This window comes from Thermobia domestica, chromosome 1, assembly GCF_964235325.1.
Source record: "Thermobia domestica chromosome 1, izTheDome1.hap1.1, whole genome shotgun sequence".
In the NCBI taxonomy this organism is placed as follows: domain Eukaryota; kingdom Metazoa; phylum Arthropoda; class Insecta; order Zygentoma; family Lepismatidae; genus Thermobia; species Thermobia domestica.
The window spans coordinates 160,527,942-160,545,674 of record NC_137454.1 but is presented as its reverse complement, the minus strand read 5'-3'; the positions used below and the strand labels follow the sequence as shown (position 1 = coordinate 160,545,674).

The 17,733-nt window shown below is 34.8% G+C and overlaps 1 protein-coding gene across 2 annotated transcripts in view; it reads left to right on the top strand.

Moving 5' to 3' along the window:
• The window catches only part of ProRS-m (prolyl-tRNA synthetase 2-like protein, mitochondrial), a 30,762-nt gene extending 21,818 nt beyond the window's left edge, over positions 1 to 8,944 (top strand). For both annotated transcript variants that reach the window (XM_081765192.1, XM_081765183.1), the window contains 2 exons: positions 1,721 to 1,936; positions 8,570 to 8,944. In XM_081765192.1, the coding sequence (XP_081621318.1) occupies positions 1,721 to 1,936; positions 8,570 to 8,866 (513 nt within the window). In that variant the 3' untranslated portion in view covers positions 8,867 to 8,944. The remainder of the gene's footprint in view (positions 1 to 1,720; positions 1,937 to 8,569) is intronic.
• The last annotated feature ends 8,789 nt before the right edge of the window (positions 8,945 to 17,733 follow it).

Genomic DNA, 17,733 nt, shown 5'->3' with positions numbered 1-17,733 from the left:
AGGAATCAACTCACTTTGCATAAGTTCAGTAAATATATTTTTTTTTCTTTCTTTAAGTAGCAGCTAGTAAACACTTTCTGTGAAATTTTGTATTTCCTTAACTGTACAGTACCTTGGAAGATATTTAATCTCGTAATTTTTCTTTTACATCGTCCTGACCTAAGAAATCTTGCACATACAGACTGTTACATAAATCTACATAAAGATCACAAGTAAACTCTTTGAATCAAAATTTTTGGTGAAATGTCAGTGCATCTGTGGATTTTTGCGCTAATGAAAAAAATAATAAATAAGTAAATAGAAGTATATTATTTAGTGGTCGAAGAGTTATTTTCTCTTAACTTCACCGAGTCCTGCTTCAGCGATTTTCATAACGTCTCGGACAACCAGAGGAACGTAAGTATCAGAAGCTTCCAAGTTCTTGATACTTCCTGGGATACAGCCAAAGTTGGTTTCGAGGCCACATCAGTGAACGTGGGAGTTTCAATCTACTGAATTTACTGTAGATGGATCGCGAATTTCAATAGTAGACTCTAGAAAATGTCGTCACAACAAACTTACGGAAATCACTGTTCGTTGTGAGGGAGCAATGGTACATCAAATGCTATATTCTGTAGCACTGCATACATGCGGAGTATTAATAAAAGTTGCCTTTATTCATTACAGCCCGTGGACAAGAAGTATAAAATAAATCAAGTTCGAAATACATATGTATCAATTTTTAACATGCAGGCTGTGAAATGGGAATTAAGCACATTTTCTTCTGAATACCCTGAATCCCTACTTTTCAGACGAATCGTTTATTAATAGAAAGATTGTTAAATGATTCTTTGTTTTAGTCGAATATAGAATAGTCTGCCCGAGTTTAGGCCCAGCTCATACTTTCCACTGAAAAGCTGCGCATGTGTTAATTCCGACTCCTTTTTAAGGTCATTTTGATATCCCTGCACTGCGACGAATTCTGTGTAGGTATGACGAGAAGAAATAATAAATTTGGAATAAGCACACATATTGAGAACCCTAAAAGAAATACATTCTCTTTTGTTTCATGGAAACGGTTGCAGAAATTAGCTATGAGGTTTATCAGGTGGCCGTGCTTCATAAGTTAGAAAATAACTTAGAAAGAACAGATTAGAGAATAATTTTTAGTAAAATATAGAGCAGGATAGTTTAAATAAAAGATTACATTCTTTAATAAATAGTTTTATTAAAATTCTAAAAATTTACATCAGAGTAGACATCTTGAGATAAAGAACGTGACAATACTCCGCTCCTCTACCTTCATTTGGCATGTTCTACGTACAGTTTGGCTATTTCACTAGTTAGGAGAAGCCTGGGAACAGTAAATGTAAGATTTTTATCTTATTTAATTTCAGTATATCATTTTCTTCTCTTGCAGCAAACCTTACTGAAGAAAAGATACGGTAAAATGAAGCTTAGTGAAAGGGAAAAATATAGATAGATATACTGATGGCACCACACAGTTTATCAAATCTGATAAAATAGATTTGACAATATTTTGATAAGTTTTCTGGCAGCAACAAATTATTCATCGTGTTTCATCCAGTGCTTACTTTTTAAGTTTCTTTTCCCTTGAAAGTGTTTCCCGTAAGTACGGGAGTTAAAATTACCTTTTTGTGGAACGCATCAGGTAATATTTCCATTGCTAGTTTTGGTTAATTTATTCATTTTTTTTCTTTGTTTCTTTTCTGACTTGTAGGTTGGCCATACATTTCTTCTTGGGACGAAATATTCTTCGCCATTGAAGGCGAAGTACTTGACTTCAGAAGGAAAACCTGACACCATGCAAATGGGTTGCTATGGAATAGGTGTTACTCGGCTACTGGCAGCTTCTATAGAAGCTTTAGCTGAGAATGATGAAATTCGGTGGCCTCTTGCAATAGCACCTTATTCTGTATGTATCATTCAACCAAAGGTATGTGGAGCATCAGTTATTTATAGCTTTTATCGTATATATGGTTGGTTGTTTATCCGCTGTGCAAATCTACACCTTTGGCTTGATATACTTCTAGGTAACTGTAGGAATGAAACTGTAGGCTATTTATTATTAACTAACTAACTCTATGGCCTATGGAACCCGGAGGTTCAGTACCGCGTTCACAAAAGCTCTCCACTGACTTCTATCCTTAGCTAATTGCATCCAGTTTCTACTTTGTATTCCTATCTCTGCGAGATCCATCTTAATATTGTCCTCCCATCTGCGCCTAGGTCTTCCTAATGGTCGTTTTCCTATGGGTCTACCAGTCAAGACTTTGAAAGCGTTTCTACTTTCTTCCATTCTAGCTACATGACCTGCCCACCTAAGCCTCCTAGACTTGACGACCCTAACAATGTTGGGTAAACCGTATAAACTATGTAGTTCCTCGTTATGAAGCTTCCGCCATTCCCCATTCTCGTTCCTCTTGGGTCCGAATATTCTTCTCAGGATCCTGTTCTCAAATACTTTCAGTCCATGTTCTTCCCTCAGAGTAAGCGACCATGTTTCACAACCATACAGAACAACAGGCATGATTATCGTTTTATATATTTTAAGCTTCAAATTCTTCGACAGAATTCGCGACGACAAGAGATTTTGAACCGAATAGTAACACGAATTCCCTGCTTTTAGTCGACATTTAATTTCTTCGTGAATATGATTTTCGTCTGTTAATATTGATCCTAAATATTTGAAAGTATCCACTTTATCAAAAGTATTATTTAATATTTTAACGCCTCCACAATTTGCCGTATTACGGTCCCGACGCACTTCCATGTATCTAGTTTTCTCTGCATTTACTTCTAAACCCATGTCCCTGCAAGCGTTTAATAAGATCTCTGCATTTATTTCTACTGTTCTCCTATCATCCCCTATTAAATTTACATCATCAGCATATGCCATAACCTGGTGAATGCCGTTCAACTCTAGGCCCTGGTTGCTATCTTTGATTTTCCTTATGGCGTATTCCAGCACAAAGTTAAATAATAATGGCGACAACGCATCTCCTTGTTTCAGGCCATTTTCGACGTGGAAGCTCGTGGACAAAAATTTTCCTACCCGGACTTTACTTTGGGATTCACTTAAACATATCTTAATTAATCTAATTAGCTTTCTCGGTATTCCAAGTTCTGTAAGAACGTTGTATAATGTTTCTCTCCTAACCGAGTCGTAAGCCTTTCTAAAATCAATAAATAGTTGATGTACCGGGGTATTGTATTCCCACTTCTTTTCGAGTATTTGGCGAATGGTAAATATTTGGTCGATAGTTGATCGATTTCGTCTAAATCCGCACTGATAATCTCCAATAATTTCATCTGCGTATGGGGTCAATCTTGCTAACAGAATATTTGAAAGGATTTTATAGGATGTTGACAGAAGAGAAATGCCTCGATAATTATTACAGTCAGTTTTGTCGCCTTTCTTGTGAATTGGAACAGTGATTGATTCTTTCCACTCTTGTGGCAATTCTTCCTTGTTCCAGATAAGGAGAATGAGTTTGTGTATCTTGTTCCACAATTTTTCGCCTCCAGCTAAAATTAACTCAGCCGGAATTTCATCTACACCCGGAGATTTGTGTTTCTTCAATTTCTTTATAGCGGCTTCCACTTCTATTCGATTGGGTTCTGGAATATACGGTTCTGCGGTGTGTATCTCCTTTTCTCCACGCACATTAGTTTTTGGCTGCGTGTTCAGCAAATCGTCAAAGAAATCTTTCCATCTATTTAAGAGGCTATCCGTATCGGTGAGAACTGTTCCGTCAGATTTCTTTAATATATAAGCACGAGGTTGATAGCCTTTCTTAAATTCGCTGATCCCCTTATACATGTCCCGAATATTTTTATTTTTACTATTATCTTCAAGTTCCTTAATTTTAGCTTTCAAAAAATCCCGTTTCTTTGTTCTAAAAGTTTTGGAAGTTTCCCGCCTGGTATCTGCGAAATTTTGTGTAGTTGTTTCATTCGGATTTTGTAGCCACCGTAAGTTTGCCTGTTTTCTCTTCTCTGCTAGTTTAATGCATTCTTGGTCGAACCATGGTTTGTTCCTACGTATTTCCGCGTGTCCCAATTTTTCTATTGCTGAACTTTTAATGCTATCTCTAATTTCAATCCAAGTATCCTCAACACTAGTGCACTCCGAGTCTTCTAAAACCGCGAATCTATTCGAAACTTCAATCTGGTATTCCTCTCTTACCTGGCTCTCTTTTAATTTCTTTAAATTAAATCTCTCCGTTTTCGGACATTGAATATTACCTTTATTCAACGATAATCTCTCCCGTATTATCGCTACTACCAGGTAGTGGTCAGTGTCACAATCAGCCTCTCTAAACGACCGGACATCAATTATGCTAGATTGCCTTCTTCTATCTACTAAAACGTGATCAATTTGATTATGTGTTTTTCCGTCTGGTGATGTCCAAGTGTATTTATGAACGTCGCGATGTGGGAATTTTGTACTCTTCACGATTAGGTTTTTGGATGTTGCAAAGTTCACGAGTCTAACACCGTTGTCATTACTTTCCTTATGCAAACTTTCGTTCCCTATAATCGGTTTGAAAATATCCTCTCGTCCTACCTTCGCATTGAAATCCCCTAATAGAATCTTCATATGGTATCGCGGGAGTTGGTCAAATATCCGTTCCACTTCTTCGTAAAAACTATCTTTTATATCGTCACCCTTATCTTCAGTTGGAGCATCATCATCATCATCATTATTATTATTATTATTATTATTATTATTATTATTATTATTATTATTATTATTATTATTATTATTATTATTATTATTATTATTATTATTATTATTATTATATTATTATTTAATGTGTATCTTAAGGAGCAAGAGAGTTTTCACAATTTATGTAGAAAACTAAAGTATCTCATGAACACTTCAAATTAGGCAGATGAAACTTGTGTTTATACTTCTTATTAAAAGTAAGTTAACACGTGTTCAAGCGTTGTTGAAAATTCCGCATTTAAGGGAAGGGGTCAGTTTCTATTATATTTTAATTTCTTATTTTGTATTCAGAAAATGGCAAAAATTATGGAATAACTGAACTCTTTAAAATCAGTTTTTGAAAATAGCATGTGGGCGGACCTGGGTTGTTATTATTACACCGGTCGAAATTTTAAAGAGGGAGGGTAAATTTTTTCACAAAGAATAACAACTGCACGGCTTGACATGAATGTTTGAACATAGTAGCGCTTGTGTCGAACTGTTTTTTTTTTCTTATTTAATTTCGATTCAAGTATCCTATGGAGGGAAAAGGAGTTCAAATCTATATTTCAGTTATTTTCCATGAAAGTATTTCAACCAATATTATGATGTAACCGATTTCATTTTTCCCAAGTTACACTATATGAATGAAATTGAAATAGTTACCTTTAATTTGCGTTGAGTTCGTTATTTACCGAATTTTCGACTACAATTTTCTTTCCTATGGTCTTTATTAGAATGTAAACTTATACAAGGGAGTGGGGATAAATCAGATATTAATACTTCCAATTTTGATTTCATTCATATATATAAAGGTTGATTCATTTATATTTAACCGAACTTAATATGCAGTTGACCGCGCATGCGCAACCCATCATCGTGAGATTAATACACGAGGCAAGCAACAGTATCTCGGTTGTTATGCAGTAGAGCAGTGTGCTTGAGCGTAGTCTGGTGCCGCCGAATTCGAATTCTGGGAGGGGTTCAATGTGGTTCTTTCCGACGCTAAGTTACTTGGCTATCGTATTTCCATTCATCTGTGGAGCAATGGAGATGCAATCTCATCGTGCATCATAGAACTGTGTCATGTTCGTAATTTTCGTGTAGGTCGCGCTATTGTGAATCATATTATACGGAAATATGCGACACAAAGTCTTGGACTCACCACATCGGCACGAGTAGCTAGGAATCGGCCTCCCATGAAGAGGAACCCAACGCTTTTGTGTGTGGTTCGGCGTCTTGTGACCTTCGAAAATCCTTCCACACAGCATATGATTGCCGTATATCGCAGGCGACAATCAACCGCCCCATTCACAGAGATTTATGTTCTTTCGCAAGAGCAGTGTGCACGCCCCTAAACCATATCATGTAGCTGAGCGAAAAAGGAACTGCAGGAGGCTGTATGAACATCACCTCGACGGTGATTGGTAGAAATGTGTTGTTACCCTTGATAAGGTAAAGTTCACAGACTGTGGTTAAGTTCGTGCCATTACATATAAACCTGTTAACGCCAAGGTCCGAAGCACGTTTTTCCGTCCAGTGCGCACAGAGTTTTCCTAAAGGGTACATAATTGTGGACAGTTTCTCGTGCAGAGGCAAACTGCATCTCCGAAAGGTAGAGCGAAATGTCAAAATCAATGCTGCATACTGCCAGACTCATGTCCTGACTGAAATATATCAGCATGAAATCCCAGCATTGTACGGAGAAGACGTGAACCAGGTTGAGCTGCATCAAGACAAGGCATCCAGTCACATGGTGAAAATATCGCTGGAATTCTATCACCGTATGGAACGGGAAATCGGAATTCCTGTCAAGAGTCCAGATGTCAGCCCAACGGACTATTGGGCTTTCGGACTCTTCAAGCGGCGCCTGTCTCATCGCCGAGTCCGCACCGCTCCGCCCTGTGGAAAGCCTGTAGGTCCAGCTGCAACACGTCTCCTGTAATGGAAAATCTGATGCCGGGCAATGGTCAGTAAAAGTGATGTGCAGATTTAGCACAACCGGTGGTGGAAACATGGCATTTACTAAGTAAGGGGTACATTCAAATTCAGTTCAGCATATATGAATCAACCTCTGTAAATACTAGCAGGAAGATCTGAGTTTTACATCTTCATAGATGACAACATGGCTTTTAGAATGAAATACAGCTCTTTTCTGTTCATTACTGTACATATATTTGATCGGTTATGTATTTTTTATTTTTATTTGTTTATTTATTCATATATAATACTATATTTACTCAGTTTGCATAGTTAACTGGGGAATTTCACATTGCATGTATTTCATCAGTTTGCGCAAAGATATTTTTCAATGAAAATTATTTCTTTTAGCTATAAAGTAAGCCGGTATATCAATATATAAATCAATATCAATATATATATATATTTGCAAACATACCAGTATAGTTACAAGAGAGTGAATACAGGATAGACGATAAATGATATGAAATAGCGACATGGATTCATCGTCCAAAAAATATATTCCAACTCGGCCTTGTCTCTCTGTTGAAACTAGAAATAGTAAGTTTAAACGCTTTCAATTGAAATATTGGATCTCCATAGAGCAAAAGCGGTAGTTATACAATGTCAAACGGAAGTCCCTTTTTTTTTTTAGATTAAGTGTTCACAACTAAGAAAATGTTCCATGTGAACGTACAAAAAAGATTTTGTGTTGTGAAAAATCAGTGTTCTGTTGGTATAAGTGCATTTAAAGATGTGAATTCGCCATATTTCATATTTGGAATCTTTCATTACCAGGGATTTCTTTGGTATTACTCTCCATCTTGTTACGATTCTTCTTCGATGACACTAATACAGGTTCTCCACCCAACCGTGAAGCCATGAATTTCGGTAACACACCTTGAAAAGTTAGAAAAGTTTCAAATTAATAGGAAAAAGTCATCAGAACAAAATAAAAATCGAGAGAAATGCTTTTTTTTATTATTTATTTTTTTTTATAAGTGTTTTCCCGTTTCTTGTATGTACAGTTGAGATCGTAAGGTTGGACGAGGGCAAGTTTAATTATTTATTGCAACGTACCGACCGCCACGCCTTGGCTCCTTCATCAGACTGTTTTTATTATCGTTGTCTGGTCAGTGAAAGTTATTTTTATAAACTTTCTGACTGTGAAATTAAATTTTTGGACCGTGAAAAGCTGTGAATTCGATTATTTAGTTTGAGTGGAAAACCTGTAATAGTCCCAAATATCTCTATTATTTAATATCAAAATCTCAGTTATATTGATGTGAGAAGTCCCTGGAAGAATAAGTTTTTTTCCAACAATCGATTTCGGGAACCTCACTATTCTCTATTCTCTTAGTCGTGTCGTGATCGTGATAGTTGCTAGATAGGGTGTTGAATTAAGTAATTAAACGTTGTTTGACTAGCAAATCTGAAAAAAAACGTTGTTTCACTAGCAAGTAATACTCAGTGTGTTTAACAAAAAAAAAAAAAAAATCTATAATCTACACTCGTCAAGTCGTATATGCCCAGCCAATGTAATACCCAAATGTTCACACTTAACACTCATTGATAGAAATTTATCTGTAAAAAAAATACTTAAAAAGCACTTTAAGATAAATGACATAATGATAGTATTAATAAAAACATACTTTTTTTGTATATATATAAAATATGCAGTTCTGACATACTGTGTACTCCGTTTTGTTGAATTATTCTTATATGTTGGTGGACCAATATTTTTAAAGGTTAATTAGCCTATTTAACAAATGATTCAGCAACTGTCACGACGCTATCTCCAAACGACTAATAAGATTGTCGAAACTATTGATTGTCAGATCTCAAGCTATATATTGATATGTGTTTCAACATTTATTGACTTTTTTCATATCTTTATAGGAGGGAAGTAAAGAAGAGGTAGCAACTCCTTTAAGTATTAAAATGTATCAAGAGCTCAGTTCAATTCCTTTGTTAGACAATGACATCATTATTGACGATCGAAATCAGCATACAATCGGGAAACGTCTACGAGAAGCGAGGAAAACAGGATACCCCTTTATTGTTGTTGTTGGAAAGAAAGCGATTGCTTCAGAACCTTTGTTCGAGGTGCACGATCTTCGAGGAAATAAACAACATGAACTCTCATACAGTGATGCAATTGCCTTTCTCAGAGACAAATGTCAGCCTGGTTCGTGAAAATGAGATGGAGGAAGTAGGAGATAGCCTTTTTGTAACTTATGTATTTTGAAGCCAATACATTTTTGTTATAAATTGCCTTTCTTTATTTTTGCATCTACGTATCCCGAATATCCCATTGTGTACTGTATTTTATTGCCATAAGAGATAGTATGCAGTAATATAAGTGTATAGAATTTGAAAGCGTAATGATTTCCAACGTGAACAACATGAAAAGCTTGTAAAATGTTATTTAATTTCAAATTTTGATGACGACTTAAAACTTCTCAATATCTGGTCTCAAATGTATTTCATGGTTGATATCCAAATCCTGAATCCGCAGTTGATGACGATCACCATGTAGAATGTCTTGAATAACCACATAAATTTACTATTAGCTAAAAGGTTTTTAAATATACACTTTTGTTCAAACGCCTTCCATAACCAGAAATTGTAGAGCGTCAAATCAGGAGACTTTGTGGTGGGCCAAGAAATGTGTTACCTGCGACTAATCCTCTTCTTGTTGTAAGTACACTGTTTTTTATATATCAGTATGCTTCTTCATTTTATTTAATTCCGGAAATAAAATTGCAAGTACATTCGCAACTACGCATTTCCAGTGAGAATTTTCTTCGAAGAAGAATGGTTCTCTTAAATATTCTATTGAAATATTACACCATACAGTAACCTTGAGTCTGTCCTGTTCATATGTTTCATACTCAACGTGGAAGGACCTGTCCTCAAATTGCAAGGTTATGCCTATTCCTTCCACTTGACACATGAAAAGTAGCCTCATATGAAGACACAGACCTAACATTGCAGCATCTTTTTGTATCATATGGCTACTTCTATTTTAAGAATGAAACAACAAAGGTAGAAATAAAGAAGATTAACAAGTTAAAATAAAAATAAAATAAAAGAACTTAGTAGGTGATTCACACATGTTCTTTCATTTTAACTGGGTTTTTAATCCGTTCACCTTTTTTACTTCTTACCTTCCTGGGAAGAGTTTCGAAAAGGCTCGAAATATCAAGATGACCTTTGATTGAACATATGTAGCTTTAAGTAAATTGAATCTTTAAGTTGTAATTTGCTTTGCATAAAATAACGTCATGCCTACCTTTTTTCAGTATCATCCGTTATTTCAGTATTGTGATTCTTTTGTCGATGTTTCAACCTGAGATAACTATTTGTTTTAAATATATTAATACTGGAACTGTTTTTCTTTCCGATGTTTAATAGAAAGTTGTTTTCTGTCGTTATCGAGCGTAGTTTTTAGGCTCTGCGAAATGTTAGCTTTCATTTTGCTTGAGTGTGCTTAATTTGCATATTTGTATTTTATACTTGCTATATCTTTTTCAGATAGCTTGGTGTGAAACTTCCAATAAAATAGTAAGATCCAGAAAATTTATACTGCTGTTAGCTTCGATTTTCTTTATTACACTGATGTTGCAGTTGTGTAGAAATTCAAGTTATCATCCGTATACAAATTTTTTATTTCGTATACTTTCGCAATTCAGGAGATTTTAAAATTACAGTTTTAAAATTATCCAGCACCACACTCTGTTACAGGAGAAAAAGAAAGCATTTTCTTTTCCATTTTGTGTATAAAATTGATTAGAAGAGTTTTCTTCCAACAGCACTCAAAGAGGACTAGTGTTTCGTCCAAATCAATTATAGAAAATTTTCCGTTTTGATTGATGATTGTTTAGTAAATCTTTAGTATAGTAGATAAATACATGATAAATACTTTTTGATCTGACCGACCCACCCTTCTAGCTACCTATCATCTATGAATGCTGCCAGGAAGATAGCGAAAAATTTGATGACTTATGATGGTTTAATAAATTCGTAATACAGAAGAGAAGAGCAAGGAAAATACTTTCTGAATTTATTTATTGGATAGTTTTTATGAATGACTTACGTTAACAATATTTTAACCAGCTTCTTTTAGTCTTTTCAACTATCATCATTATTAGGGCCGCGGTGGCTCAGTGGTAGAGCATTCACCTCTGGCGCTTGGGGTCTCGGGTTCAATCCCTGCTCACGCCAAGTGAACTTTGTGGTGGACAAACACCGTGTGCGTGGGTTTTCTCGGGGTTCTCCCGTTTCCTCCCACTTTCTTCATTCCACCATTTCATTCATATCTCATAATCACCGTCTCCTTTAGTCTAACCGGCATAACCGTGGGACGTAAAACTCAAAGATTTCATTTTTTATCATCATTATTAATTACTTATTGTGTTAATATATTGCGGATTTAGTACAAAGATTTTTACTCCCGTAAGTAATCACAGTTAACAATGGCACTCGTGACCGTAGACGTTTCAATGACGTATGTCACCGTCTTCAGTAAATGTAGTGATGAAAAGTTTCCGATTGGTGAAAAGTTGTTTTCACATGTTTGTTGTTCCTACATTGTTATTGTACCGTAAATTTTAGTTTCATAAATTGAAAAATCTAACAATTCTTCATTTCTGGAAAATACTTGTTTAAAAAAAAAAAAAAAAAAAAAAAAGAAGTGTCTTTATCCTTAGAATTCACCTTGGGTCATAGAAAATCATAGCTTTACTACTTTTCTTCATTTAAAAATAAGGAGGGCCAATATAAAGTATTTACTGTTAAGTTTTCGATTACCGAAGATTCCAAAGTTTACCTGAAGTAACTTATTGAAACAAATACTGAAACTTTTCAGGAAATAAACATAGTAAATTGTAAATAATGTACGGGTTTGTGCAGTTTTTTTTTTAAGTATAAATCTACAAGTCTTAGTAAGTAACTTCATTTTAATTTATAAAGTAAAAATACTTTTTCGTGCTTTTTGGCTATATACATATTTTTTTCTGTCGTTCAATTATGATGTTCTCCTTTATTATTCTTCTTACAATTTTTATAAATAATGATATTTTTTCAATACAGACCTTTCTCTGACTACGTTTTATAGGACTAGGATTTATAATAATGAAGAAGACGTGTCACTAATATATGAACTATTTCAAATAACAAGGAATAATTACTAGATTGTTGCACCACTACACTAAAACTAGTTGTATACTGCAACATATAATGAAAGAATTTAAAATATTAAACAAATCGGGTGAAGTCATGTCAGTAGCTAAAAAGGAACAGTGAATTTGAAAGTCAAATTAAAGAGTGGTGGTTACAATCTCTTATTGTAATGAATGATGATATTTTATTGATGAACCAAATGGTTTACCGAGGAAATCGTACAAATGGAAAGGTAGTACGGTAGTATAATAGATATCCTCTTTATGACAATGTAATCATTCAACTGTAAGCATTTAATAGTATTGAGTTCAACACCTGACACAGTATGTGAGCTTAACTGCATTCAATGCTAGGGCAATTATAACAGAAATAAGTTAAATATTTAAGTATTCGAATTTGCCTGTCACTTTAGAGACTTTCCAAAATCATGTAGTATGAAAACAGACAGTTTAAGCTTTCTAATGTTATACTTTACCTATTGCAGATGCAGCTTAGCTCTGACTAGACTCTTTTTGTATTTAAAATTTTTGTTTTCGTGGCAACCTCTTGGAGACTTCTCCATTGCGACTCGGATGCTTGAAGATTAGGCGTAGGATGATCTCTCGGTTGAAAATCTGATCTTTTTATATTAGTTATTGTCCTTGTGTGTTGCTTTTTCTTTTTTTTTTCTTTTCTTTTTTTTAAAAAAAAATTTGTTCAAGACCGTTATATTGTATTGTAAAGTTTGCCAAATCTTAGGAAAGTCCAAATGACATTTTCTGAAAAGTAGCGTTAATAACCTAATGATGAAGAAAAAAAAAAGTATTTTTTGAAGTTTAATTTACCACAAGGTATTTGCTTTCAATTTTTCATGATTTTATCGGAAATGTTAATTAGTTTTATCTACTGACACAAACAATGTTTTATCACCACAGATGCTTTTTTGACTATTCACAACCACCTTTCTCCTGCTTACAAGAATTTTAGAAAGATTACAGATTCTTTCCTTATTATTTTAAAAATAAAGTTGTGTATATTACAAAAAAAAAAAAAAAAAAAAAAAAATCTTAGGTTCAGCTTCACCCACAAAATAGACATTTTGATTTTCATGAATAAATTAATGATGACTTTTTTTTATTTCATTCATAGTTCGTGATTTCATCACAATACATAACTGAAAGTTTAAAATTGACGTGCATAAGGATTAATGTTTGACTGTATACATGAATCTTCAAAATTCTTCGTTTCATAGTTTACCCAGTGTATAAAGTCAAAATAAAATTAATGCAGAACTTCTTATATTGTTACAATAATAATAATAGTCTTTACAAGAGATTTGCATGTAGTATTTTTTTTTTTTTTCATTAAATCTATTGTCAGAAGCGTTTATATTCCCTGCACTTTACACAGAAATGCCATATATGTTTTTCATTATCAAGTACGAATTAATATTTAAAAATTTTCCAGTAATAAAAAATATTACAAAATTATAATTAGCTATTAGTTAATATTCCTATACATGGATTCAATTAATTTATAACTTAATTTGGAGTTAATACTTGATTGTGGATATTTATTTAGAACGGAAAACGTTTCGTATCCTGTGGATGCTTACGTGCATAAAAAGCTTTGTTTATATCCTCATTATTGTTTTTATCTTTCCGATTTAGCTTCTTTTAAAACCATTCCAATTCTTGATTTTGTTCCCCATTCGCATTTCAGAACCTACTTAGATATTTAAAATCTTTTCTTTTCTTTCTTTTTTAAGAAGAAAAAGATTGCATTCTTATTCTTTACAGCTTTCCCTCAAATTTTCTAATATTTCTAAAATCATTCTTACTAAACAATGTGTCTAGACTGATATTCTAATAACTGTTGTTTTCTCCACAGCCTGCCTAGGATGTGGAAAAAAATTAGATGAAATCAAAATTTATAAATACCTTTTTAAGCAACGATGATATTTCATCTTACGGTTTCATCTTTTTGTGTGATTGGTTTCTAAATTAGGCCGCTGAGACCAACCAAATTTCAACCTAAAATACTAACTGTAAAATAGAATTTTCGTAAATTTCGAATGATATATTATTTAATGAAAATAGAAGTCTTTAGAGGATATTCTGTTTGTAATCAAATTTATGTGTTCATGAAACTATCGATTTGTTTCATTCGAAGTCCTATTGAGATTTCCTTTGAGCCGAGGAATTTTTATTTCTTTCAGTTTGTGGTAGATTTTGATGTTAGACGATTTATGATTCTGTTTTGAAAATCAATATTTTAATATGCCTGAAGTAGTTGATTTATTCTGTTTAGAATCATATATATATTTGATTTGTGTTTCATTATCATATTCAACTGAGAAAAAGAAAGAAAAAAAAAACCTGCAAACAGGTAATTCAGAGCATTTCAGTACTTCAATAAACTTTAAATTTACCTTTTGCATTTCCACATTCTGGACAAGCTAAAGAAAACAACAATGTCAAGTTGTCGAGATATTAGTCTACTCTTCACTTTTTGACAGTTGTTCGGTAAAATTTATTTTTCTTAAGATGCTCTCATTCCTTCTTGCTGTATATTTATGTAATATTTCAGTTAACTGGTAAACTTACACATAATCGTAAAAACTCGTTCTTCATATGGTTTTTATTTTACTATAACTTGGATCACAAATCTCCACGTCATAATACAAGGGAGGATTTGGAACTAAGGTTACAAGGCCGATATTTCTGGAGTTTCGTCTGTTACAGAGGAATGAGAAGTAAGCGGTAATTTTAATACATGGAGTTGGCAAATGTGCAGAGTTTCAGCCACCATCCCCTATGGCGCTAGTTGTATATAAACACAAATGGCGACTCGTTTGGAAAACTGGTCTCGCGAAGAAGTCCGCTTTCCGTGGGCGAAACATGTAACCGCGGCCGAAATTCACCGGCAGCTGGTAGAGGTTTATGGAGAGACTGTAATGTGTCGTCAGCGTGTCACAGAATGGAGTCGAAAGTTTGTGGCTGGTAGAGAAAACGTCATTGACAAGGAGCGTAGTGACCGACCCTGCACAGTATCAACAGATTTGAACACGCCTCGCTGGAGGATATCATCGACCACGCTCACTATAGCCCGGACCTCGCTCCAAGCGACTTTCAGCTGTTCCCGCAATTGAAAGAGCACCTAGGAGGCCGTCGCTTTGCTTCAGACGAGGAGGTGAAACACCGTGGCAACGGGGCTGAACACCCAAGGACAGGATTTTTACCAGGAAGGACTCTGAAGATGCGATAAGTGCATCAACATATACGGAGACTATGTCGAAAAATAACGTAATGTATGCACTATCTGATGGCTGTATTGGTTGTATGAAATAATATATATACACTTTTCACGGCAGGCTTTGTAACCTTACTTTCTGATCACCCCTTGTATTTCACAAGCTTGTCTAGCAGGTCAAGTTCTACCACAATGTGAAGTTTCATCCAGATCGGATGAGTTCTGTTGAACTCGTACGATATAGTATCCTTGATTATTTAGGGAAAAACCAAATGAAGGATGAAAATATATCAATTCATTCGGCCGAAAGTTGTTTCTAAATCAATAAATCCCACTCTTCTCATCTTTTTCTTTTTTTTTGTGTGTGTGTGTAAACATTTCATTGATTACCGTAAGTAAACTAATATCGTTTGTTGGCCCTTTCACCTTCATAAATCTAAACTATTCCTTCTCAGTTTTGATTCCTAGTGGGGACACTCGGTCGAAAAGGTGTTAAATCTTTTTCAGAATAACCATCCTGAGTGAGGGTTTTCGTGGGTTTTCCTCATTCACACCGGGCAAATGCCAGGATGATTCTTAACATAATGGTCTTAGGTCCCTTTCTTCCTAACCTAACATAACCAACCTATAGTACATGATCGAAATTGGCTAACCGTCCAAACGAAATTCAGAAATTGAAAAAATGAGACTGGACTGAGAATCGAATTCGATCTTCACCTATCTTTTCTCTCTGGATGTTATTGAATTCGCATCCATGGGGAATATGGCGCAAGGAGAAACAGATTGTTTTCCTCATTTTTCAAATTATGTGCCCTAATTAACTGAAACTTTGATTGGACCCTTCTTCTAGACCCACTACTCTACTGTTCAGTTCCAATGTTCTCATGAACATTGTAAGCCCAGATTAAGCGTCAACAATGTCGTTTGGTTGGATCTTCAGCTTCCAAATACCACAGAGCAAGGTGGCGATGGTTTAGAAAAGGATCGTGGTCAACTTCCAGTCAAGCTGACTGATTTCATCCAGTATCATCGATCACAAAGCTGACGTGTGGTGCGTTCGTCATCCCATTCACGAGTTTATGCGAGTGGAAATGCTATCATTCCACTCTTGGCACCATGACCGTAAGATATCAAAAGTACGCACGATCTAATAAAGTTTGTAAATGGTTTAGTGCGAGCAGAGTATTCTTATTTCAAGTTAAAGAAATACATTGTTTGATTCAATAAATTCTTCGTCAGATAAAACTATTCTATAGGGCGAATTTATCTTTTTACGGTGTCGGCGGATAAATCTCTTGCTGTAATCTAATAATGTTTGAAAATCTTCCATGAAACGCTGTATTACACTGTCGTCAGTATTCATAGCAACAAAACTCACACAGTCCGTTCTATCAGAGAACAAAGCGTGATGAAGTGGTATAGTTTCTAATTTGCTAACATAGTTAATATTTGATCCAGACATAAAGAGTAACGCAATAGTTTTAAGAGAACCAGCTTGCGCGGCCATGTGAATAGGAAGCAACCCTTGAATATCTGGTGCATTTGGATTTGTCCCAGCGTCTAAAAGATCCCAAGAAATATATAAGTTGCCTGAAAGTGCTGCATGGTGGAGCGGTGTTCGATTAGATTCGTCTATTACATTTGGATCAGCACCAGCTTGAAGTAATAACATGACACATTCTTCACTATTAGCTAGTGTTGCTAAATGCAAAGCTGACATTCCGTGATCGTCTACTAGAGATACATCAGCTCCTTCATATAATAAAAACATTACTACAGAAGAGTGTCCTTTGCGACAGGCGTAGTGGAGAGGACTTCTTTTGGAAGAATCAGTTGCATTTATAGAAGCTCCTGCTTGAATCAACTTTTTCACGATGCAAAAGTTCCCGCTATCAGATGCTAAGTGAAGAGGGGATCGCCCAAACACATCGACTGCGTTGCAGTCAGCTTCTTTCTTCAGTAAAATTGTCACTGCCTCCAGAGCGGAGTAGTAGGCTGCATAATGTAGTGGTGTATATAGTTCTGGGTCTTGTTCATCAATAGAAGCTCCTGAAGTAATCAAAGAAATCATCAAATTTTCATCGCCCATCATGGATGCTAAATGTAGGGGTGAAGCTCGGTTCCTTTCTGAGTTCTCCGTTACAAGAAGTTGACATTTTTCTTGTGTCTTTATTGGATTGGTACTGTTACTTCCAAGGAGAGAGAATTGAAGAGGAATATAGATATTCAGTTCAGTTTCATCATCATCCTCCTCATCGTCAGCATAGTGAAACTCGTTACTACTTCCTTGGATTATATCACTAAAATCATCGTACTCTTCTGATGTTGTGGAGTGGCTGAAAGATGCCATTTAGAATTAAGATTGCAGACTGTATTTAGTAGATTATCTTGAAATTTCTGGTCGTGCAGATTGTAGAAACTGGACTACTGGAAATCTAAGATTTAAGAAAAAGAAGAAGAAAAGAAAAATTAATACGCTATATGAAACAAAGAAGAAAACAAGGGAAAAAAGAATTGGTGCAATGCTACGAGTTTTTAATAAAACTATATGAAAAAACAGCATCCGTTATTATTATTATTATTATTATTATTATTATTATTATTATTATTATTATTATTATTATTATTATTTTAATGTGCGATATTTC